At 49.8% G+C, this 25,326-nt stretch overlaps 1 protein-coding gene across 4 annotated transcripts in view; it reads right to left on the reverse strand.

Annotated features, from left to right (window-relative positions):
- The window catches only part of OSBP2 (oxysterol binding protein 2), a 129,593-nt gene that overhangs the window by 99,929 nt on the left and 4,338 nt on the right, over positions 1–25,326 (reverse strand). The window contains exon 2 of one of the 4 annotated variants that reach the window (XM_062009935.1): positions 20,835–20,912. The exons of 1 other annotated variant lie outside the window; for it this stretch is intronic. In XM_062009935.1, coding sequence (XP_061865919.1) covers positions 20,835–20,912 — 78 coding nt within the window. Of the gene's footprint in view, positions 1–4,419; positions 4,449–5,121; positions 5,238–20,834; positions 20,913–25,326 lie in introns of those variants that run through there. 2 more of the 4 variants (XM_062009937.1, XM_062009938.1) reach the window with 2 other exon arrangements.

Consider the following 25,326-nt stretch of genomic DNA (forward strand, 5'->3'; position numbering starts at 1 on the left):
TATCAGCTACCAAACCTACCCTGGATGCACGTCCTGCCTGGTCCCAGTGCCTTTTGCACAGGTTTTGGCAAAGCTCTCAGAACACATTGCTCTGAACACTGCCATTCTTGCTGTTTTGATTTCAACAGCATGTGGGACAGTAATAGAAAATTCAGATTGGCATCATCATCACTCAGGCACCCTACCCACAGGGACAGGAAAGCTCTTCTCACAGCAACACACACAGTGCTGGACTGTGCAAAAAACCTTCAAACATCTCCTTGTTCAAACGTTATTTGCAGCATTTCTCTCTCCTCTTTCTCTTTTTTTGGACTGGAAAAGCTGCTTTGGTTACTTTAATGCCACAAATCTAAACACACAGAGTTTGACAAGACAACTTATCAGCAGAGTCACTGAGAAAGGCCTTTGGTATAAAACTCGGAGTTTTACACTTCAGCAGCTCCTGTTCTGCAGCCTGACAGATGAGCTCCATGCTGTACTGCCATGAAGCAACAGCAAATTGTGACTTAAAGGTAATTTCCAGCTCTGCAGGAAGACTTGAGCTACACAAGGCTGCTCCATATGCCAGTGTGACACCAGAGAAAGATGCTCCCACCTTTCAACAACTGCACGAAATCTGTATATAAATTCACTGTATATAAAACAATGAAGAGCCTGTGTAAGAGCTCAGAAGACAGATGTATCAACAATAGCAAAGAAGGTGGAAAAGTAGGTAATAAAATGGTTTCTACCTACTAGCTCCACAGCTTTGGTTTCACTGGTATCACAACAGCCAAAGACTTGAGAGAACGGTTGCATGTTGCTCAGGCGGATTTTCTAACTACAACCATCTGGCTCTGCTTAACTTAATAGGACACAGCAGGGAATAAACAGCCCCAGCTCACACTCAGCTCCCAAACACTGTGCACTTCCAACAAGCTAGCACAGTGGATGCTAAGATCTCCTTTCCACCAGCAAGGCTCAATGCCATTTCTGGGCAGCCTCACCTCTCCTAACACTCCAGCTTCTCGCATCGGGAGTATTGAGTCCAGCTCTGGGCCCCTCAGTTGCAGAAGGACAGGGAGCTGCTGGAGAGAGTTCAGTGCAGGGCCACAGAGATGCTGGAGTGGAGCATCTGCCTTGTGAGGAAAGGCTGAGGGACCTAGGGCTCTGCAGCTTGGAGGAGCCTGAGGGGTGACCTCAGTCATGTTACAAATCCATCAAGGGTGGGTGTGAGGAGGCTGGAGCCAGGCTGTGCTCAGGGATGGCCAATGATAGGACAAGGGGCAACAGGCACAAGCTGGAACAGAAGAGGTTCCAAAGAAACACAAGGGAAAACTTCGCTGTTGAGGTGAGGGAGCACTGGCAGGGGCTGCCCAGATGGGCTGTGGAGGCTCCTCCTCTGGAGACATTCCAACCCAGCTGGATGAGTTCCTGTGTGCCCTGCTCTAGGTGGTGCTGCTCTGGCAGGGGGGTTGCACTGGATGAGCTCTGCAGGTCCCTTCCAGCCCTTGAGATTGTGATTCTCCTTTTCTCACAGCTCAGATGACATCAGGCAAAGAACCACAGCAGGGAACCAAGGCACAGCACCGGCTTTCAGGCAGGAGCTGCTATTTCAGTGCACACTTTATAGCTTGAGCAACAGCAAGGAAGTCAGGAAGAGCACACATCTGCAACCCTGGCAGCTCAAGAGCCACTTTGGTTCAACTGAGTACAGACAGTAGGACATGTAGGGACTTTGTTATGCTCCCTCCTGGCAAGGGTTATCCAGCTTCACAAGGGTGCTACAAACACTCAGGCCAGGAGTTGTGCAGCTCTCCAAGACACCTTATCCACAAAAAACTCAGCAGCACACTATGCAAACACTGACCTAAGGCTTCTGTCTTAAGCTGGGAAGGCCAACACTAAATGCTTACATGTTTCCAGCACCACTCCATGTCACTAGGCACCTTCACAGAAAAATCCAAACACAATTTAAGCTCTCCCCAGAAAACTGACTCCTGAAACACCCTCACTCCCTCTTCTGAGGGATCTTTCTCCTATCTCTAAACCACATGCTTGGTATAAGCCTCAGCAACCAGCACACCTGATTCTACATCTCAAACGCTGAACTCCCATCTTAGCACTCCTCCAGGCATTCTGCTTGCCAGGGCAAGGACAGGTCACTGCAGGACTGAAACTCACCCCCACGCCAGTGGCCGCAGCCACATCCCCGTGACAGCACCAGATGAGCAGCAAAGACTCACATGTTCATGTCTTTCCTCTTTCTGCATATCCCTCACTCTGTGGTTTCACTCACTTCAGCTAGGTCACAAGTAAAATTGGGGCATCTGAGGATGCATTTGAATGCCCAAGTCTCCAGCCACACACTTTCAGAGAATTCACCCCCAGTGTCAGCTAAAGCCAGAGCACGAGCAGTTGGCTGAGCCATTCTTCCCTTGGGAAAGCTGCACTGAGTGTTTAAACAGAAATCTGCTGGGAGCTCCAGCCCCAGCAACTGGCAAAGGCATCAGCAGACACACTGGACCCTTTGCCAGGTTATCACTCAGCTGCTGGGTCACTCCTTACCAACCAAGAAGTATCTTCTAATTTAAACAGCATCTACAAGGAAATCTGCTGCTGTTGCTGTGCTCCCTGCTTGGGGTTGGGGTTTTTTCTTCCCTCAATAATTACTTGAGCTGTAAGAAGCTCATGATGCTCAGCTGACATTTTGGAAGGAAGTTTTACTGTCCAGTATGGAGTGTAAGTGCAGGAACAGCACTGTACCAGGAGAGGCTGGGGCTCAAACTGCTGAAGAGCAGCTCTTCAGAGAGAGACCTGGGAGTGCTGGTTGCACTAACATGAGCCAGCAACGTGCCCTCGTGGGCAAGAAGCCAATGGCAGCCTGGGATGCATCAAGAGTGTGGGCAGCAGGTCAAGGGAGGTTCTGCTCCCGCTCTGCTCTGCCCTGGTGAGGCCTCATCTGGAGTCCTCGGGCCAGTTCTGGGATCCTCAGCTCAGGAGGGACAGGGAACTGCTGGAGAGAGGCCAGTGCAGGGCCACCAAGATGATCAGGGGACTGGAGCATCTTCCTTATGAGGAAAGGCTGCGGGAACTGGGGCTGTTTAGTCTGGAGAAGAGGAGACTGAGGGGAGATCTTATTAACATTTATAAATATCCAAAGGGTGGGTGTCAGGAGGTTGGGACATCCCTCTTTTCTATAGTAGCTAGAAACAGGACAAGGGGTGATGGGATGAAGCTGGAACACAAAAAGTTCCACTTAAACATAAGAAAAAGCTATTTCCCTGTGAGGTGAGGGAGCCCTGGCCCAGGCTGCCCAGAGGGGTTGTGGAGGCTCCTTCCTTGGAGGGCTTCAAGACCCACCTGGACATGTTCCTATGTGACCTGATCTAGGTGACCCTGCTTCTGCAGGTGGGTTGGACTGGATGATCTCTAAAGGTCCCTTCCAACCCCACCATTCTGTGATTCTAACAGCCTCTGAGCACTGCCAGCATCACCGCGACAGCCGGGTCCTGCAGCTCCTGTGTTTCAGCTGAGAGGATCAACACCACACAGGGATGGAGCCAAGACCTATGAGGGGCTTGAAAAGGAAAAGCCACAGCCCATCAAGGAAGACATCAAAAGACTAGATTTGTGGTCTGGGGTGGTTTTGAGTCTCTGAATGTAAGGTGGAGACCTTACAGCAATACTGCCACTCTGCACAAGGCATGAAGCTTGACACAAATCCCAGGTACATTTTTAGAGCTGGCAAACGGATCCCTTGAGGAGTTTGCTCAGTGAGCTCCACACCAAGCTGTATTCTAGCAGCCAGGAGCTCAGAAACATGTTTTGGCTGTCACATCTAAACAAAGTTACAAATCTATGCTTCTGCATTGGTGCTGCAGATCACATCCAAAAAGCAATCCAACAGAGCCAGAAGGAAACCTGGCACCCTTGCAGCACAAACCAAACGTGCCAGGGCACCCTGGACACACCAGGAGATCTGGAAGGGATGGGACTGATAAATATGTAGGTCTTGAGACACCAGTACACCCAAAGCAGCTCAAAGACTCAAATCAAAACAGCCCAAGAACGGAAGGGTACTGTAGCAAGACTATTGCTGTCAACTATCTTCAACCATTTCCATCCTGACTGCTCTGGTCACCCAACCAAGTTGAGTCAGCCCAGCACCACCTTACAGCTTAGCAATGGCATGCCATGGGGTAAACAACACTACAACCAGCTCAAGGGGAGTTGTAGTGAGGTGGGCATCAGTCTCTTCTCTCCAATAATGAATAACAGGACACAAGGAAATGGGCTCAAACTGTACCAGGGGATTGGAGATGAGATTAGACTGGAGATGAGGAAGAGCTGACACCGAGAGAGTTGCTAAGCATTGGAACAGGCTGCCCAGGGAGGTGGGGGAGTCCCCATCCCTGGAGATACTCAAAAGATACGTACATGAAGTGCTAAGTTTAGCTTAGTGATGGGCCTGGCAGCGTGAGGTGAGTGGTTGGACTTGATGATCTCAAAGGTCTTTTCCAACTGTAAAGATTCTGTGATTCTATCTATTGAGAAAAGAGTGAGGCAAGAGAAACACGTAGTGTAGCAGATGGACTGCAAAGCAACACATCCAGGAGGCATTTCCCCAATTAGAGAGAGGGAGTCATGTTACTGCATCTGCTCAGGGCTCCCCAACAGCCTATTCCCTCCCACAGGAGGAGAGGAAAGCCCCAGCACGTGCGAGTGGGGAGCGGTAGTTCAGCACGTCCAGGGAGACCAGTGGGTTTCACTGTGCCAGAGCACACTCCCACCTTGCATCATGTGATCGTGGATATACAGGTGAAACAGGGCAGGCATTGGAGTTAACTACCAGGAAAAGTAACAAATGCACATGGAAATTTCTTTAGATGTGGGCATTCTTTCTGATACAGAAGTTGTACATCACCAGACACGGGTAGGAAACCCAACTGTGAGCGGCTGCAAAGCACCCCCTGGCTGAGTCTGCCCATTGCTACTATTTCTACCAATGTCTCCAAATAACAGGAATTTAATACTGAGCTCATGCAGATCTCTCATGCTCACAACAAGATTATTTTACTTCCATTAACCCTGCACACAACGTTCTCTGGTGGCCAAAGACCAGATGTTTGACCCTCTTACCACTCCATGCCTGATTACACAGGGACCAGTGTCACCTCTGCTTCTGCTTTCTCTGCTGTATGGCAACCTTGAAACATTCAGTACTTCAAACAAAAACCACCTTAACTCCTGTGCCCCTGCAAAAGAAAATGTGGAAAGGTGACAGTCTCCCTGCTTCTTCCACCACTGACCTCCCCCAGCTTGGAGATGAAGATCTACTTTTCCTACTGTATCCTTCACAGTTGAAACCACTTGACTCATTTCATGATCCCATCACACTAGAAAATATCATATGAGCTAAGTTAAGGGCTCTGCAGCCATAGAGAAATATTTCTAACAGCTGCATAACCAGAAAATGCTCTTTAGAGTAAGTTGCAGAGGCTGCTGCAGGCAGAGGCAAGAACAGAAGCCAAGGACAATGAAACAAAATAAACAGATAAGGGTAGAAATGCAACAGATAAGGGTAGAAAAGAGAAGAAAGGGAATGGATTGACACGCTGCCTGGCTCACAGTAAGGGCAACCACCAAAACACTTTCAGCACTTCTTTTGAAGATGATACTGAACAATCAGCACAGTCCAGGAGGTAATCGGGTTGATCCTTTTCTTAACTGGTTGAGGATGGAAATTCCTCTCACAGGGTTTGGTTTCATCACCAGCAGTGGGGGGCAGCACAAATGAAAACGTAACCACAGGCCTTCGTGGTGCAGGAAGGGCCATTTGTGCCCGTCTGCCCAGCAGCAAGGCTCACCCTCCCCACAGCACCCTGCCCTCTGTACGCACGCCACGGAGCACACACTAACCCTGGGTAATGCACGAGGGTTCCCAAGCTGAATTCCCAATCTAGCACGAGTGTCTGGAGCAGGAGGAGCTCTTGGGGCCTTCGCTGAGCCGGGTGGCACAGCCAGCACCCGCCGGCGCAGGGACAGGAGCCGCGCTCCCCGTCCAGCCCCACCAACAAAGGGCCGTTGTCCTCCAGCACCACCTCCCCAGCATCTCCCCAGCCCAGTGGCTCCCTCCCTGCTTCAGGGCTCCCAGAGCCCAAGCAGTTCATCTGGGGCTCGTTTGCAGAGTCACTCTCATCCATCCTCGGTACGGGAACATTTGAAACACTCCCCGCAGGTTACAGGACCCCGTCTGCACAAGCACTTCGCTGCACACTCACCCATGAGCTCAGATGTTGCACATCCTCTGTTCAGGACAACTGGGAGTCTAAAGCCAGTGAAATGTCTGTGTTCAGTTTTATGCCTGAAGAAATCCCCAAAAAACACTTTCAAAGTGGTTTTACTTTGAGGCCAAAAGCCCCCATGCCTGAAGCAGGGGGATGTAAGCATGGCCACCAAACCTCTGGGGGTTACTGCACTCCCTTGGCTCAAGCAAAAGGGATTCTTACAACTACTCAATTCCAGAAAACAAACACCCAAGGGAAGGCAGGTGTGTGGCTCAAGATTTTCCCAGCTCACCCAGTAAGTGCTTATGTTCAGCACTTCCCAAGCTGGTTCAGCACAGCTCTCAAACCACAAGCTTCATGTGACAAACAGCTCAGGGATTTTTCCTTCCTCTTTTTCCCTTCACCAAACCTACCAAATCCCAGAGAGAACCCAACCAAGCACACAGCCTCCTGAAAAAAACAGATAAGACTGACTTCTATTTAAAGGCTGATTAATCTGCAAGTGGCTGCAGGCAGGATGGGCAGATTAGTAACCATCAGATTTAAGGGGAAAAGCCTGAAATCCAGGCTGCAATGCCTGTGGGGGCCAGGAGGACGCCGACAGCTCAGGCACCCACCGCCTCCACACACCACAGGACAACCTCCCTCCCTGTCCAGCAGCTTCCCAAGCCAGCTTCTGGGATAAGCACCTGCCCACACATGGGACCCAACACAAATAAGCCTCAGCAAGCACTGCACAAGCAAGGATTTAGTGGTGACTTGGCTGTAAAACTCTGCTGTAAACAGATATAACAAGAAGCAATCTGGATTTCACACTCCTTTCTCCAGCACTTTGCCAATTCACTTTGGCTGTAACAGCAGCCCAGAGCAGGGCAAACCTGTGCAAGGAAACACCAGTAAGACACTTCTGTTTCACATCATCAGACAGACCCTGTGCTTCACAAAGGGGGAAAAAAACCACAAACAGGAGAGCCTGGGGAAGGTAATTTGCCAGAAAGACATCCTCAGCCATGCTGTGGGCCATCAAGGTTTGATGCAAAGCCTCCCGAGCACGTTTTGCAAACGTTGGCACTTCCAGGTTGGAGCATCGTGAACGTAACAGCAAGCCTTGGAAAACTCACTGCTGGTGAAGCACAGAGGTTTCATAGATGGTCTAGTCAAGGAAACCAACAATGTTGCCAAGCTGAAACGTCTCTGCAAACACCCAGGCTTCCCCTCTGCTTCTCTTCTTAAAGAAGAGCGCAGCAGCCCTGCTGCCCCCAGGGCTGAACAGCACAGCCAGCACCACTCGGCTTGTCAACAGGCAATCTCCTCCAAATATATAATAGATCCAAGCAGGGTGCCTGAGCACAGGGGAGGAAACAGCCTGGAAAGCCAGACTAAAAATGCTTTAACTGCCAACATCAGCACCACACCAAAATGCAGAGACATGCACCAGCCCCCCTCCCCTCGCTCCACAAAGAGATGTTCTGCTCCTACAGTGCTCCTACAAACAAGGCTTCAACCCCAAACACAAGGATAGTCCAAAAGCAGTCCAAAAGCAGTGACCTTCAGGATTAGTTTTTGCAACACATTTATAACTCTCTCACGTGCACAGTGCAGGTTTTCTGACAGAAACCTCAGCAACGTTCAGGAGGAGAAACACTAAGCCATTACAGAGACACCAGCAGGTGCAAGACGTGGCCTGGCACAGGGACACTGTGTTGGGGGCTTTTAATGAAACAGAATCATAGAATCACAGAATGGTGGGGGTTGGAAGGGGCCTTTAGAGATCATCTAGTCCAACCCCCCTGCAGAAGCAGGGTCACCTAGATCAGGTCACACACGAACGTGTCCAGGTGGGTCTTGAAGACCTCCAAGGAAGGAGCCTCCACAACCCCTCTGGGCAGCCTGTGCCAGGGCTCCCTCACTGAAACAGGGAAAGAGGTTTTCCTTATGTTTAAGTGGAACTTTTTGTGTTCCAGCTTCATCCCATCACCCCTTGTCCTGTTGCTATCTACTATAGAAAAAAGGGATGTCCCAACCTCCTGACATCCACCCTTTGGATATTTATAAACGTTAATAAGATCTCCCCTCAGTCTCCTCCAGACTAAACAGCCCCAGGTCCCGCAGCCTTTCCTCGTATGAAAGATGCTCCAGTCCCCTGATCATCTTGGTGGCCCTGCACTGGCCTCTCTCCAGCAGTTCCCTGTCCCTCTTGAGCTGAGGATCCCAGAACTGGACACAGGACTCCAGATGAGGCCTCAGCAGGGCAGAGCAGAGGGGGAGCAGAACCTGCCTTGACCTGCTGCCCACACTCTTGGTGTAGGCAGGCTGCCATTGGCTTCTTGGCCACGGGGGCACATTGCTGGCTCATATTTAGTTTATTATCAACCAGCACTCCCAGGTCTCTCTCTGCAGAGCTGCTCTTCAGCAGTTTGACCCCCAGCCTGTGCTGGTGCAGGGGGTTGTTCCTCCCCAGCTGCAGGACTCTGCCATTGCCCTTGGTGAATGTCACGAGGTTCCTCTCTGCCCAACTCTCCAGCCAGTTGAGATCTCTCTGAATGGCAGCACAGTCTTCCGGTGAATCAGCCAGTCCTCCCAGTTTGGTGCCAGCAGGGAACTTGCTGAGGGTCCCTCTGTCCCCTCATCCAGGTTGCTGATGAAGATGTTGAACAAGACTGGCCCCAGAACCCATCCCTGTGGAACTCCACTGGCCACAGGCCCCCAGCTCAACTCTGTGCCATTGATCAGCACCCTCTGGGCTCTGTCATTCAGCAGCTCTCCATCCACCTCACTGTCCACTCATCCCAGCCACACTGCCTGAGCTTTCTGATGAGGATGTGATGGGAGACAGTGTCCAAAGCCTTGCTGAAGTCAAGGTAGATGCCATGTGCTGCTCTCCCCTCATCCAGCCAGCTGGTTCTGCACTATAGAAGGATATATTTATTTATCATAAATAAAACAGAAAAAAAAACACCATTTGAAGAAAGAAAAGGAAACAAGAGTCAACAGGAAGCATCCCCACTCCCCCACCACGTCAGGCTATCTCCTCCCCACCTCCTGAGTGGCTGGTGGTGGCCCCAGCTGATAAGGCTATCAGCCCTGTTAAACAAGGGCACCAAAAGCAGCCAGAAAGAGTTCTTGAAGCTGCCCAGGGTGAATTATCACCTCACTGTGTAGGGCAAGGGAGGCTCTCCATGCTGGTGTGACACTGCAGAACCACAGCTCTGCTCCCACACCACACTGCTGCAGCCTCCCAAAAAGGGCTTTTACTCCTCCCTTTCCAGGAAAAGCAGAATTAAAGGCTGTAAAAGAATTCAGTACCAGCAAAGCAAAGCAAAATGTATCTAGTTGAGAAAAGATACCAGTACTTGGCCAGAAGGAAATCCCCTAAGAGCATACCAGAGTACTAAACATCCCATTTAGGGCAGCCAGCCCACAGCTGATCCAGCAAACATCACACACAGTTATCCATCCCAGCCCAGAAACCCAAACCACGAGCTCAGCAGCTTTAGTAAAGCCATAGCTGTATGACCAGGCTGGGTAGGGGGAAGGCTGCAGCAAGCTGGGCTCTGCACACAGAGTGGCATCTCCTGCACTGACATTGTTGACTGTAACATAAGGCACAAGGCCTAAAAGCTTCTGAGGGAAAGAGAAAGGTGTCTCTAGCACCAGGCACATGGATATCACCCTCAGCACTTCCTCATCTGTAATCTGAACACACTGGATTTCCTCCCATTGAGGCTCTTCCCTGACTAGTTGCCTCATGGTAGTTCCCAAAGATAAGACCTTGGTTCAGGGGGATGTTCTGGTAACTACAAACACATAAGAGAAAGTGTCAAACTGCAAGCACCAGGCAGAGCCAGAGGTTGTGGCCCTGCAGGGTGCTGCTGGCTTCACAGGAGGCAGGCACACACTTGGCAGTCAAAAGAACCCTGTCAGAAGTCCTGGGTGCCTCTTCTGAGGATGCCAGAGGAATCGTCCCACTTCACTGTTCTCTTTACATTCCAAGCAAAAGTGCTGAAGCTCCAGAGGGGGGACCCCAATCAGAGATGTAGGCAGCACTGCTGCCGAGTTTACTGCAACAATTAAAAGTTTATGGAAAGTTTAGTCCAGATGCCACCATCTCCACAGAAGTTGGTATGAACTAAGGCCTTGGCCATGCACAACTTACAGGCTTGGTGCTTCATTTTTAAGCAAGAATGAACAACAAATGACCATGTGAAAGGTTGATTTGACCCCTCTTGCTGCACAAGAATGTTGAAATAAATGCAGTACAGCAGATCAGAGCCTCAAGCAGTAATTTTTGTGGTTACAGCCTCTTCACTTTTCTCTGGTCCTTCAGACCTTGGGAATCACATTAAACAATCAGAACGAAGATCAGCTATAGTCAGCTCATGTTTATGTTCTCACCACCATGTCCAAGAACATAAGAGCACAAAGGGCACAGCACACTCATCATTGAGGCCCAATTTTTACTCCTATCCCTGCAATGTGCTTTCATACTTAATGATATTCAGATTGGTAAACACATCCTGCTCTTTCAGACTGGAGTTTAGACATGCATTTGCTTTGAGCACAAGCCTCACCCATTCTTTCTGAGATCAAATATGGCTGGGAGAGCTCGCTTCCAAGAGCACAGCCACATCTGCAAACAGCTCTCGTGATGCAAGTTACTGTCAGTGTCAATGCTTTCAGTACCAAATACATTTTCTTCAGAGACACTTCATGAATTACAGTCTGTGACCTCAAACATCACTTTAGTGTCCTCAGGCGTTTTGCCAACTTTCAAACAACGCTGGAGTTACGGCGCAGAAGTTCTTTGTGTGACGTATTTCTCGTGGATAGATATCCAGATGCAAAGCCTGTGTGCGTACAGAGACCATATTTCTTCCTCTATTTTAAGACCCAGGCACACAGAGGCAAAGCTAAACTTTCACATTTAAAACCTCCTCTAACTGTTGCTTCTCAGCCCCTTGACTGTGAACTCCTCAGCTCAGGAACCGCCTTGCTACAGGCTTATGTGCAACACCCCATGAAGGCAGCTCTCCAGGTGTGCACCCAGTGCAGATATGGACAGTGGTTTATCCAGTTGAATTTTCTCACTAAACATGACAAGCAGCTGCTTCTGCTCAAGGCAAATCGACATCTGCAGCTTCTGAGGCCTCCTGCAACCACCCAGAAACTTTATTCCGTGACAAAAAGCGTGTTCAGCTGTACAATCAGTGTATCTGCTTTGTGTAGCAACTGCCTCCTCTTCACAGAGATCAGCACACACAGCTCGCTGCCTTTCAGAACTGATTCAGGTCACCAAGTAGTGGGCACAAAATTGCCACCCAACCCTGAGCAGAAGAAGGGAGCATGAAGATACTTGGGCACCCCAGTAGCTCTACAACCTCCGTTATCTATGAAATGATCCTGTGAGGATGTGTGTCTGGGGAGTGCAGGGGGCAGCAATCCAGGGTCCTGCAATTTTCTCCGTAAGAACTGAAGAACTGGAGACAGGATCTTTAAACATGTCTGCAATGGGTGTGCATGGGGCAGTGGGACACAGTGTGAGATCCTTCCCATTCCTCATGACACTACCCAAAAATAAAGCGAAGTTGGCAGCTGACTTTGCAGCCACTGGGGATGCCAAGAGCTTCTTCAGAATAGAAATCAAGAGTTAACTCTTACTGGCCCCTGGCTCAGTCTGACAGATCCCTTGGATCAAATGCTGCAGATGCTCAAGTGATCTTGGTCAACCACTTCTGGACAGACCTGACACACCTCATTGATTCATCTGCAAGACCAAACGCCCGAAGCAAGTCTCTTGGTGTTAGTGCCTCGAGACCTCTTCCTGAGCAGTTCCATGGTGGTTGCCATCAGCCTGCCTAGAGGTACACTGCTCCTCAGGGTGATCATGCCAACCAAGGACAAAGCACAGAAAAAAACTGCAATGCTTAAAGCAAGACATTCAATGTAGGGTTTATGTAGATATATGATTTATGTATATATCATTCCTGTGTGACCTGATCTAGGTGGAGCTGCTTTAGCAGGGGGTTGGACTGGATGAGCTCTAAAGGTCCCTTCCAACCCCCACCATTCTGATTCTGTGATATATACTGTATCATGTAAGTTGTATTATCAGTAATACACTGTCAGATATACTTTATATTGTATCATATAACTTATCACAAAGCTTCAGAGTAACAAGCAAGCACAAGGTGACGTTACCGTATTTACCTCCACAAAGCAAAGGCTGGAAAGCCAGACTGCTCCTGGTGCTACAGAGAACACATCCCCTCCAGTCTGCACACAGCAACAGAGGCTTCCAGGAACTCATGTTGGGCATCCAAGACATGCCAACACTCTGCACTGGCATCAGTGTTCAGAGGCTGTATGTTTCCTGCAAAAACACTATTGACTGTCCTTCTCTGGAGACATTCAGCCCCAGCTGGATGAGTTCCTGTGTGCCCTGCTCTAGGTGGTGCTGCTCTGGCAGGGGGGTTGCACTGGATGAGCTTTCGAGGTCCCTTCCAGCCCTTGAGATTCTCTGACTGTAGCTGATGAGGAACAGAAGAATTAAATGTATGGTCAAGCAGGAAAGCAAAGCCAGTGACCTTCACAAGAGACTGCTCTCATATGCAGACAAGGATGAGTTAAGCAAATTTCCCAACTGCTCACACAGACTTTCAGTGTTACCTCGTGTACTGTGTTGCAAGAAAACATCTGTGGCACAAGAAAATGCTCAGAGTTTAAGGCAGAAATATTGGATCTGCTTCAGCACAGTCCAAGACCTGTCAAGCCTAAATACCAGATGCCCAGATAGAACTTCACAGGAGACCTTCCCAAGAAGAATCAGTTGCCATCCCATCCCTCTCCTCCACCCAGGCAACACTCACATCCACAAAACCAGCATCAGCACTTCATTCAAAATCACAGAATCATTCCAGCTGGAAGAGCCCTTTAAGCCCATGGAGTGCAGCCTCTGTCCCAGCCCCATCACCCACCAGCCCATTGCCCTCAGTGCATCACCCACCGGGCTCTGAAACCCCTCCAGGGACAGTGACTCCAGCCCCTTCCAATGCCTGACAGCCCTGGGAGCAAAGAATTTCCTCCTCACATCCAGCCTGAACCTCCCCTGGTGACACTTGAGGCCATTTCCTCTGCTTCTGTTGCCTGTCACTGAGCAGAACAGACCGACCCCCACCTCGCTGCAGCTTCCTTTCAGGTAGCTGTAGAGAGTGAGAAGGTCTCCCCTGAGCCTTCTTTTCTCCAGGCTCAACAGCCCCAGATCCCTCAGCCCTTCCTCATCTCAGACATGCTCCAAATCCTTTCCTAGCTTGGTAGCAGTCACTTTGAGAAGCCAGGGGACTTCTGCAGAAATCTGCTGTACACTTACCACAAAGGCAAAAGAAACCACAACTGAGAAGCAAATCACATTTCCCACATAGAGGCACTTTGCCTGGCCAGGAAACCCAGCCCAGCCCTTCCAGCTGCTCAGGCGCTTGGCAAGCAGATTCTGACAGCAGACCCCAAAGCCCTGCTACAGTCCAGGCCCTGATGCTTCCTAAAGGGCATTAAACCCCTCCATCTCTCCAAGTGCCTGAGAGCCTGTGTCCAGCAGTTCCCGTCACAGGGAACAGTTTATTTTTAGACCTCAGCCTCAGCAACATTCATTTCCGTAGGAGAGGCATTGAACACTGACCATCTCTGAACTGCCTGCTCTGCCTCTCTAACTGTTTCAAAATCAGACTGCTTGAGATAGAGGAAAAACATTTGTTTGCTAATTAGGACAATTCCAACTGGACAAAGCAAGCAGAGAGCTAATACACACAGGAGCAACAGCCAGCTGCTGTGCCAGTGCTGAAAAAACATGGGTGAACACAGGAAAGGCAGAAACATATTTGCCTTAACATTTCCCAGTGTATTGACACACACTCCCTCAGCATGGCTTGAGGGATGATAGTTACACCTTTCAAAACAACACTGGCAAACACAGCTTTGCACCAGAAGGGAGCCAGTTCTCTGAAGCTTTTCACAGCATCACGTTTTCTCCAGCTAGCAGAAGAGATCAATTCACTTGTGTAGCTTTAACGTGTAATATATTGAAGTCCAAACATTTACATAGAAGCACTAGGGCAGGTCCTGTATGAGACAGCCCAAAATTGGTCTAAAAGCCACCCCCTCTGCATACATGTGCTCCTCCATTTGAACAAACCCAAGAAGGTGCTGGCAGGACAGTGACAATGTCCCACATCTTTCCAGCAGCTGCTAGCACGGACGCTGAGCCTCAAGGGTCTTGCCCTGCCAGGCTGGGCTGCTGGAAGGTTTCCATCAAAAGAGCCCAAGGCACTGCAGGGTAGATAGGGCAAGTCTGCCCAGGGCAGGAGGAATCACAAATCACAGAAACCATAGAATTATAGAATCATTTGGGTAGGAAAAGACCTTTAAGACCATCAAGTCCAACCGCTCACCTCACACTGCCAGGCCCATCACTACACTAAGCCATGTCCCTTAGCACTCCATCTACATGTCTTCTGAGTATCTTCAGGGATGGAGACTCCCCCACCTCCCTGGGCAGCCTGTTCCAATGCTTAACAACCCCCTTGGTGAAAAAGTTCTTCCTAACATCCAATCTAAACCTCCCCTGCTGCAACTTGAGCCCATTTCCTCCTGTCATTCATTATCAGAGAGAAGAGACTAACCCTCACCTCACTGTGGCTCCCCTTCAGGTAGTTGCACAGAGTGCTCCTGTCTCCTCTCAGCCTCCTCTTCTCCAGGCTGAACATCCCCAGCTCCCTCAGCTGCTCCCCATCACACTCATTCTCTAGACCCTTCACCAGCTTTATTGCCCATCACAGAATCTCAAGGGCTAGAGGGGACCTCAGAAGCTCATCCAGTGCAACCCCCCTGCCAGAGCAGCACCACCTAGAGCAGGGCACACAGGAACTCATCCAGCTGGGGCTGAATGTCTCCAGAGAAGGAGCCTCCACAGCCCATCTGGGCAGCCCCTGCCAGTGCTCCCTCACCTCAACAGGGAAGAAGTTTTCCCTTGTGTTTCTTTGGACCCTCTTCTGTTCCAGCTTGTCCCCGTTGCCCCTTGTCCTGTCATTGGCCATCCCTGAGCACAGCCTGGCTCCAGCCCCCTCACACCCACCCTTGATGCATTTGTAACATGAATGAGGTCACCCCTCAGTCTCCTCCAAGCTGCAGAGCCCCAGCTCCCTCAGTCTCTCATCACAAGGGAGATGCTCCACTCCATCATCTCTGTGGCCCTGCACTGAACTCTCTCCAGCAGCTCCCTGTCCTTCTGCAACTGAGGGGCCCAGAACTGGGCACAATATTCCAGATGTGGTCTCACAAGGACAGAGCAGAGGGGGAGCAAAACCTCTCTCCACCTACTGCCCACAGCCCTTCTCATCCAGCCCAGGATGCCACTGTAGGAAATCTTCCTGTGGTACCCCATCAACATACCAAGGATTACTCACCAGTGGAGAAGCAGTAAAATGCTCTTTTCCCCAGAATTCTAGCTCACATCACACTCATGCTTGCTTCAGACAACTAAGCTCTTCAGACTACAACACTTGCACAGGGGAGCAGATTCTTTCCAGAGATGTGCTGCAGCAGAAATGGTTTCCTGAGGTTATATTAAAGATATACAAGGTGCACCTTGCTCCATGTAGCATGATGTGCCTTCACTAGCTCCAGTCACAGGAGGGTACTGACTCTGGACAGTGATTTTAGGCATTTCTGCCAGGTTTACATCCCCCAGGCTACAAGCTGACCCTCCACACATTACCACCATGTTGATGTCCTTATAACAATTATTTAGGGTGAAAGCAAAGCCCAAAGCCTGGCACTTTTCAACTGGCAGGTCCCATGACAACAAGCCTGGGTCTCACATTTCCTCCTGTTTTACTTCCATCTGACAAAGACATAGTCAGAGAAGGAAAAAAGCACCCACTGCAAGTTAAATGGCAACAACTCACATCAAACTCCTGCATGGCCTCTAAATGCCCCCTGAAAGCCAAAAGGGTTTTGTGACACATGGTGGTTTTTCTTAACAATTCCAACCTGGGAACTTCTACTGATGTGGCAGCAGGAGAGGAAGGCACAAGCTCACCCAAAAACTTGCTCTCCCATCATATCTTCTGTTCATCTTAGGCTCTAACCACAGCAAGACAAAGTGGGTTCTGAAGCCATGCACACCCTGCTGCCAAACACAATTCAAGGCACCTATCCCAGGTCAGGGCAGCACAGAAGTCTGATCAGTAAAACCTTCTCTCAGTCTTGCCTGGGCAGGGCTGTGTTTAAAGCCATTCCTGCTGGCAGTGTGTGGTGTACAGGGACAGCCTGGTTAGTTGTGTACAAAATCATCAGCAGAGGAAAACCAGCAGTTCCAGAAGTAAAGCACCATTTGCAAATTAAAATCATACCTGACAGTAACAATGGGGTTTATTTACATGACACATGGGACAAAGCTTGCTAGATTTATTCCCATTACAGGGCAAATGAAAAACAGCAAAAGTATTTCAAGGATGGAGTGTTGAATGTGAGATGGAACTGTTAATTCCCTCCATACCTGCAGGGTAACAGCAATCTGCTGTGATTAGAAGCCAGCCTACTATTGGCATTTAAACTACTTACTTCACAGGTTCTTCCTTCCTAAAACTACAGAAATTGTAAATCTTCATCACAGAAACACCTTGGAGCAACTTCACAGCAACATGAAAATCACACCACATTCAAGATTTGTGGCTCCTGCTCCTGTTACAGCCACCCAACCTTAACTTGTGAGAGCCTGGCCACAGCAGCCACGAAAGCTCCTCTGCCACACTCCCACTGCTTCCCTGCACATCACTGCCTCCCTGCAGCATCCCTAGGGACCTGGCCCTAAAGCTCTCAGTGCCCCATCTACACTGGCAGAAGAATTTGACTCCCACCATTAAGCCCACTACAGGTATTGTGCCCTTGGAAATCCAATGTGAAGTCCTGATGAAATCAGCCCTGTTCCCAGAGCACGTGCTTTATGCTGTGTCCAAAGCAGAGGATGACAGGTAATGAATGAGCCTGGGACATCTCTAAAATGAACAATATTGGCCATATAGCCAGGGAGATATTCCATTGGTGCACTGTAAAGGCAGCTTAGGGCTGCAGATGTGAAGGAGAATCCATTAATTAGGGACCTTATCTGTGCTGAGATCCAGTGCCACATCCTCTGCGGTACTTAGAAGTGACAACTCAGGGCTTGATGGTTGTAAGGTACTCAGGGCTGTAAGGAGGAAAAAAACTGGCTCATTATAGGCTAACAAAGGACAACCTGCTAGACCTCTGCAAGTCAGCTTCCAAACTGGAAAACAAACTTACAAGGAGCTTGCATCCATAGGATTGCCACTTCAAAACAAATGTCTCTGCTGCTTTCCTTGTGGAAAAGAGGAAGAGACAGATGCCTCACCCAGTTCATACTTAAAGTTCACCTACATAAAAATGAAGACTCCTCAAAAACCAGCTCAAGGGCAGCACCACACCTGGGACATCCCAGAGACTACAGGTGAGAAAATATTAACCTCTCTGTCTTCCAACTCCTAAGCAAATCCCCCTCCTACAGGGCTGAGAAACTCAACTAGGCCTCTACCCCCCCATGTATCCAGCAAAACACTATTTATTGTAAGCTTTAACTAACAAAACCAGATGCAGCAGTGAAGCAGAGCTTAGTCACCCTGTATTTCAGACATGCATTTGCATTGGCTTGCCAGCCCTCAGGCTGACCCAGTGTCACGTAGGAGTGCTGCCCTCAATTTAGGGGACAAATTACAGCTTTGGAGAATAACATTGTGCTGATTGTTTTCAGAAGCAGTAGAGCCACCAGAGGTGCAGGGATTGAGAGCTGGAAGGGCTGGATGTGCAATGGCAGCTTTTACAAAGCCAAACTCTCAGTACAGTTAAAAAATGGCCTTCAGAAGGGGCAGGGAGTGCTGAGCAAGGCTGAGCTGCAGCTGTGCTGGAAGCAGCAGTGTCCTGAGTCCTCAGCACAGCAGCTTTTCAGATTTCTAAGTCTGTCCTGCTCATTTCTGAGCATGAAGCACAGAAGAGCCCCAGACCACAGGGGACAGGCTGCAGCTTGTCCCTTCCCACCTCTCCCAGCCATGATGTGACTCTCACCTGTGGGGTGAGAAAGGGAAGGCCGACAAGAGGAGCAGAGGGATGGTTATCCCTGGTTATCTGCACGGCCCCAGTGCTCTGCAAGCCTCACTCAGCTCTCCTCACTCCACACTTGCTCTTCCCTTCAGGTGCCCTGCTGACACAACTCTCCTGTCCTCCCCAAAGCCAGCTCCCAGCTATGGCTGGCTGTCCCAGACACTTGCAGTGCAACGTGAATCAAGGGATAAATGGGAACATGGGAGGGTCTCGTGCCCTCAGTGCCCTGTAGTAGGAGCCATGAGAGGTGCCATGGAAGTGGGAGAGTCTGGGAAAGTCTGAACTGTCCAGAAACAGGAATCAGCAGTGGTCTCCCAGCACTGCCAGGGCAAGCCACAGATGTGACATGGCTTTTCTTCATCCTCCGTCAGTACCAGAGAGCTGAAGGAAAACTTATAAAGTCTTAAGTGTCAGAAACCAAAGAGGGACAGAGTGGTACATTAATCAAGTCTGGAAGGCAGACCTGGGCAGCAACAAGTCCTCCCCTTCTCCAGGCTGAGACCATCTGCATCCCTCCACCTCTCCAGCCCTATCCTGAGCAGCCCCAAACCAGACCCACAGCCCAGATGGGCCTCCCCAGCACTGAACAGAGAGAATGGTCCCTTCCCTCAACACGCTGGCTGCACTTTTGCTAAGGCAGCCAAAGAGACAGATGATCTCTGATGGGTCATGGTCACCTTGTTGACCTCCCTAGGACTCTTCTCCCATGATCTTGTTTCTCCAACCTGCCACAGTCCTCCTGAAATCCAGACCTGCTTTCTGACACAGCAACCTCTCTCTGCTCCATTCAGTATCATCCACAGACTGGCTGTGAGTGCACTCACCCACTAACAAAGACATTATAAAGCAAGCACTAGGACTAAAGCAGTGTAATCTCTCCACATCTACACATAAGCATGTATGTTCAAACACTACACACTAACAAATATCACTGCTAATCAGTCCTTCATAAGGGCACAGCCACTGTGAGGATCAATCCTACACCAGCTTCAAAATGGGGTCCTACATGTTGTCTCAAGACAATGAGAGAACCACACCTCAGCAGAGTGAGCTGACAGTGTGCTGTGTGTGCTCAGTACAAATTACACAGCATTAGGATGGCTGCCACCTTTTCCAGCATCACAAAATGACTTTTGGTTTGAGCGCTCTCTTCCATCCTGCTTATAAAAATTATCTCCCAGGAGAGACTGAGAGATGCCTGCAGCAGCCTCACAAACACAGATCACAGAGACTCAACTGAGAAGGAAAGGAAAAATTACCTGGATAAAATAAAGCCCCATATCAGTTTCACCTGACCATACACTATCAACTTGCAATGCTTTTTGCTCTACAGGCTCTGCTGGGGAACACCTAAGTGGTAACTTGAGAATAAGTAACAGCAGTTAAACAGCATCCAGCATCAGTCACAGTAATGTACATACTGGGAAACAGCAAAGAGTTGACAGCAGATCAAACATGAGCAGCAACGTGCCCTCATGGGCAAGAAGCCAATGGCAGCCTGGGGGCATCAACAAGAGTGTGGGCAGCAGGGTGAGGGAGGTTGTGCTGCCCCTCTACTCTGCCCTGCTGAGGCCTCATCTGGAGTCCTGGGGCCAGTTCTGGGCTCCCCAGCTGCAGAGAGACAGGGAACTGCTGCAGAGAGGCCAGTGCAGGGACACCAAGATGCTGAGGGGACTGGAGCATCTTCCTTCTGAGGAAAGGCTGGGACCTGGGGCTGTTTAGTCTGGAGAAGACTGAGGGGTGACCTAATCAATGCTGACCAATACTCAAAAGGTGGGTAGTGAGGGGATGGAGACAGTCTGTGGTGCCCAGTGATAGAACACGGGGGAATGGGCACAAGTGGGAACACAGGAAATTCCACTAACAAGCAGAAGCTCCTTTGGTGCTGAGGTGAGGGAGCCCTGGCCCAGGCTGCCCAGGGAGGGTGTGGAGGCTCCTTCTCGGGAGGTTTCCAACCCCACCTGGACACGTTCCTGTGCCCCCTGAGCCAGGGGAACCTGCTGTAGCAGGGGGTTGGGCTGGAGGAGCTCTGCAGGGCCCTTCCAGCCCCTACCACGTTGGGATTCTGTGAAGCTGGGAGGTCTCAGTCTTTTAAAAACAGAGGGTGGGGTTTCTGAAACGCACAGCCTGACAGCCAGCACCACACACGCTCCAGAAAGCACTTCCAAGCAGAGGCTGAAACTTAACTTCATTGACATGTAACAAGCTGCAGGCGCAGGCAGCACCCCCACCTGCTGCACACCATCACTACACTTGTAAGACAAAAGGGTGCTTACTTCATCATGGCATCCCCACTCATGTATAGTCCATCTGGAGATAAGGGGCACATCACTGCCCTGCTGGCACGAGCACACCTCAGTCACCCACGTCCATTCTGCTGCCAGATATACCCAAACTCACCCCATCTTCCAAACTGGGACTGCTATATTTCTCACACGTTTCCAAGAAGAGCCATCACTCCTGACAGCTGCAGAAGACCTGAAAGAGAAAGTTTGTGGAACCACCCCTGTGCATTTCACAGAGAAAGAGAAAGCTCAAAACTGGTGAAGGTTCCCAGAACTGGCAGATCAGTTGCCATGGATCTTTTCTGCTGTGACATACACTCTAATTCTGTGCTGGGATGAGTGACAGGCACAAAGCAGCGAGTCAGCTGGGAAGAGCCCAACATCTCACTTCAGAAAACACGGCTGCACTTACAGCCCAACGTTACCCAATGCTGCAGGGGGCATCCCTGAAGAAGCCCAGCAAGTAACCTGAACACATGCCCTGGCACCAGGAGGTCAAGTGTCTCCCCAAAGGAACCTTGCTGCCCATCCACAGTTACTGCTGTGACCCTGTTGTCACATCTGACAGTAATGCCACAGAAAATAACCCACAGTTTGCTGTTTAAAAGACCAGGCAGCTGCAGTGTTCAGCTATCCACACCAGTCAACAAGCCTGAAGTAAAGCTGCTATGCATATAGCACTAATATGCAAGCAGGAGGCATGAAGGACATTTTCCTGCCCTGTTTCTTATAAAGCACTTAGTAGAAACCTGCTCTAGCTATTAATAACAGTAAGAATTACTGCTTTGCATTAAAGAAGGAAAAGAGAAAGGCAGAGACTCCCACTTCACCATATTTATCTCCTCATGCTTTGCAGAAGCTGCTTTAAACTGCTACACATGCCCAGACAGCTCTCTTCATCTAGGAAGGGTTGGAGAATTCAGACTATTTTTAGGGAATGAAGGACCTCTCTGAGTCACCACAGGGACACACATCTACCCAGCTGGTATTTCACAGCAGAAATAGCCTTCAAGACTTAAAGATTGAAAAAAACAATCAAACCCAAGGAAGTTGACAGAAATATAGTTCAGCCCAAAATGGTTTGAAAGGAAGGAGCACTGGGCTCAGGGCAAACACATGCAGCAACTCCCTCCTAACACATGCACACAAGGCAGCCAATCCTGCTGACACTGCAAAAATGTCAGCAGTGCCCATGTGAGCACTGGGAGCTGCACAGCACAGCTTTGCAGACAGCCAACACCACCAGCAGTGCTGCAGAGCCACAGAATCTCAAGGGCTGGAAGGGACCTGCAAAGCTCATCCAGTGCAAACCCCCTGCCAGAGCAGCAGAGCAGGGCACACAGGAACTCATCCAGCTGGGGCTGAATGTCTCCAGAGAAGGAGACTCCACAGCCCATCTGGGCAGCCCCTGCCAGTGCTCACAATGAAGAAGGTTTTCCTTGTGTTTCTTTGGAGTCACACTGTTAGCAGCAGCATCACTGGTGACAGCAGGAGGCCGCCTGAGAAACGAGACTCCTTTCAGAACATCACTCCCAGGAGCCCCTGCCTGCAAAGGTGAAGCCAATCATACAAGCATCTGGAAGGGGACCAAGGGGGAGGCTTGTTCTGCTTTAATCCCAGTGACAGCTGGGACAACTGAATGGTGCCACTGGCCTGTGGTGCCACGCTTTCCATTTGCATGTTGGATTCAGGAGTCGATCTGTATGTGGGCTGACGGTTCAGCGCTGGCATCCTGGCACACAGGCCCCTGAGCCAACAGCAACACACACCCCCAGCTTTGTTATCCCCCAGCTCTATCACTCCATCCACCCAGCCTGCAGTCATCAGACAGAGAAATATGGAGTAATTAATTTTTAAACAAGCTTTTTGGAAGGAAACCAAACAGAGGCTGATGTCAAATGTAAAGTGATCCCTGCCAAGGTGCCACAGGAAGGATTCAAATAACTGAACAGCCTAAGGAGGATCTGAAGGGAGATTTAACACCTTCAGCTCACTTGGTTTTTGAAGCACTATCCTACTTTGGGGAGAAATCTCCAAGACAGCAGGCTGGGACAAGTCAGACTTCAGGGTGACGACCTGAGCTGCTGCCCATCATCACTGGATCTGAAGAGACCTACAAGAAGCATCACATCACTGCACACTTCAGCTACCTACAACTACTGGACTACAATGCAATGTGTGTGCATGGGCAAAACAACACAGAAAAGCAGCTCAACAGTCTGAGTGCAACATGAAGAATCAACCTACAGATAACGCAAGTCCAAGTCGTTCAGATGCGAGTTTCAGTGCCCCAAATGCTGTCCATGCACTGATTGAGAACTCCTTGTCAGGAGGAAATCAGGTAGGTTAAAAGGGATATTGTGAGGGAAAATGCAGCAAGTTTCTCACATGACTTCTGAGAAGAAAGATCAGCTCCTTCACCAGTGACTCACTGTTGGTAGAGAGGATGACAGACCATGCAAGCACAAATTTAAACCTGTAATTGGAACAAGTCAGAGCTGAATACACATTACTCTGGAAAAAGACAGGCATAAGAGCTCCAGCCAAAAGGCAGGTTATGCCAGTCACCTCTGCACACACGGACCTGAGACAGCCTCACGGCTCCTGGAGCGTGCCCAGCAGCATGTACCAAAGAACACTGTCTCTGACAACAGGGAATTGAGCAAAGCCACTGCTTCACAAAGCAGCTGCCAGCCCACACAGGTCCTCAGCTGCAAAAGGCAGAGCTGAGCAGCAGCAAACAGCAACATGCAGGAGAAAGGCAGGACTGGAGCAGTGACCTTCCCCTGCCCTCACAGAGGACAAGGGAGGAAGGCTACAGCAAAGGCAGGACTACACCTACGTGTGACTCCAGACACGTGTGACTCCTGAACAACTGAGACCAGAAAGGAGTGACAAGCATCTTACTCTCCCACCAGTATCCGAGCAGCTGAGCCCATAAATATGCTTCATACCTGCAAATGGCTCCAGGAGCTAAAACTGCAGTGTGAGTGACACTGAGAGCTGACTGTGCAGTCAACCTTGAGGCAGCAATGCAGCTGTGCTCACTCTGCACACAGCCACAATGCACTGCTCCTCTCTCAACTGCAGTTCTGCACAAGACAAAACAGTGACTTCCACTACAAACTACTTAAGATTATATAGGTAGAAATAAAGCACCAAGGTAGCTCATAGCTCCTGTTGGCTGCTTGCAGCCAGCAAACAGAACCAGGCAGGACACTGCAAGCAAAGGAACAGATAAAAATCCTCATCCAGCACTAATAATCAGGCCATGATGAAAACACCCTTAAGGCCTAAGTTCTGCATCTCATCCTCTCCTGCAGTGACAGCAGCAGTTGCTGTTTGGAGTGAAGGGAGCCCAACTCCCCCACTGCAGCACTAAACTGGGAGCAGAGCAATCAAGCCTGCAAGAAGCAGCCCGAAGAGCACGGCTCATCTCCCCTCACAGCAGCCCTGGAGTGCAGCTCTGCCATGACGTGCCCCAAGGGAGCTGTGCAAGCACTGAGTCCTCAGTTACAAAGCACAGAAGAGAGGAGCTCCCTCAAAAACAGGCAAAGGATGAGCAACCATCACCAGCACAGCACCATATGGATAACGCGAGTATCGTGTGAAAACAAGATGAGTGGGAACACGGATTATTACAACGCTGTTTAGAAACAAGAAGCTGAAAGTCACCATGAAGCTACAGGGCTGCCCTTGAAACCTGCCTGCTCCAACGCCCTCAGGATGGCAGACAGGAACATCTGGCTCCTTTTATGTCTGTGGAGGGACAATCTGTCATAAAAGTCACTCTAGGAGAGTTTATATCTCTCTCCTCATTTTATTTTGCCCCAAAGGCAGCCCAACAGTAGGAGAGGGGCCAGGAGAGGCTGTATATTCTCATACCTCAGAGACATTCAAAGCTCAGCAGCTCAGGGTCCTGCACAACTTCATGGGGTGGCCCCACATTGAGTGGGCACTGGATGGGAGGCTCGCAGAGGTCTCCTCTGGAAGTCCTCAACTCCTTCACATCTCTAGTAGCAGCAGCAGTTTTTAAGCTCCTTCCTGTACATCAGCTTTCAGCTGGAGTTTCAGTACAAGAAGTAGGGGGGGTGGAAACCCTTTGTGCTGTACTCAAGTTCTCACAATGCTAACCAAAGGTGAACTGCAGGATAAACACAGCTAGTGAAGAATGCTGCTCTGGGAAACCCAGCTTCTCCAGGGAATGGAGCTGCCCATGCCCTCCAACTTAGCAGCCAGGGCAGCTGAACTGCCCCAGGCACTGACCATTCCTCTAGAAGCAGACTCAGCAAGGGGACCTTCTGGTGAGAAGCCCTTCTTTTCACAATAACGATCAAATCACAGACAGCATTCTGTTTAACCTCCTCTATTTAGCACTGATTTAATGACGACGTGACCACAGAAAGTACCACTGAAGGCTCTGCAGACACCTGACCCGTGAATAACGGGCTACAAACCAAACCCAGAGGGGAGACAACATGCAACTTGAGCTCTTTGAAATATGAGAAAGCTGCATGGGGAAGGCAACACTCTGGAGCATCAATCACAAGAGTCAATGACGATGTTTGATGAATTAACACTTACCTAAAGATCCTCTCTAACCTCCT

Source organism: Colius striatus, chromosome 17 (assembly GCF_028858725.1).
Source record: "Colius striatus isolate bColStr4 chromosome 17, bColStr4.1.hap1, whole genome shotgun sequence".
Lineage (NCBI taxonomy): Eukaryota > Metazoa > Chordata > Aves > Coliiformes > Coliidae > Colius > Colius striatus.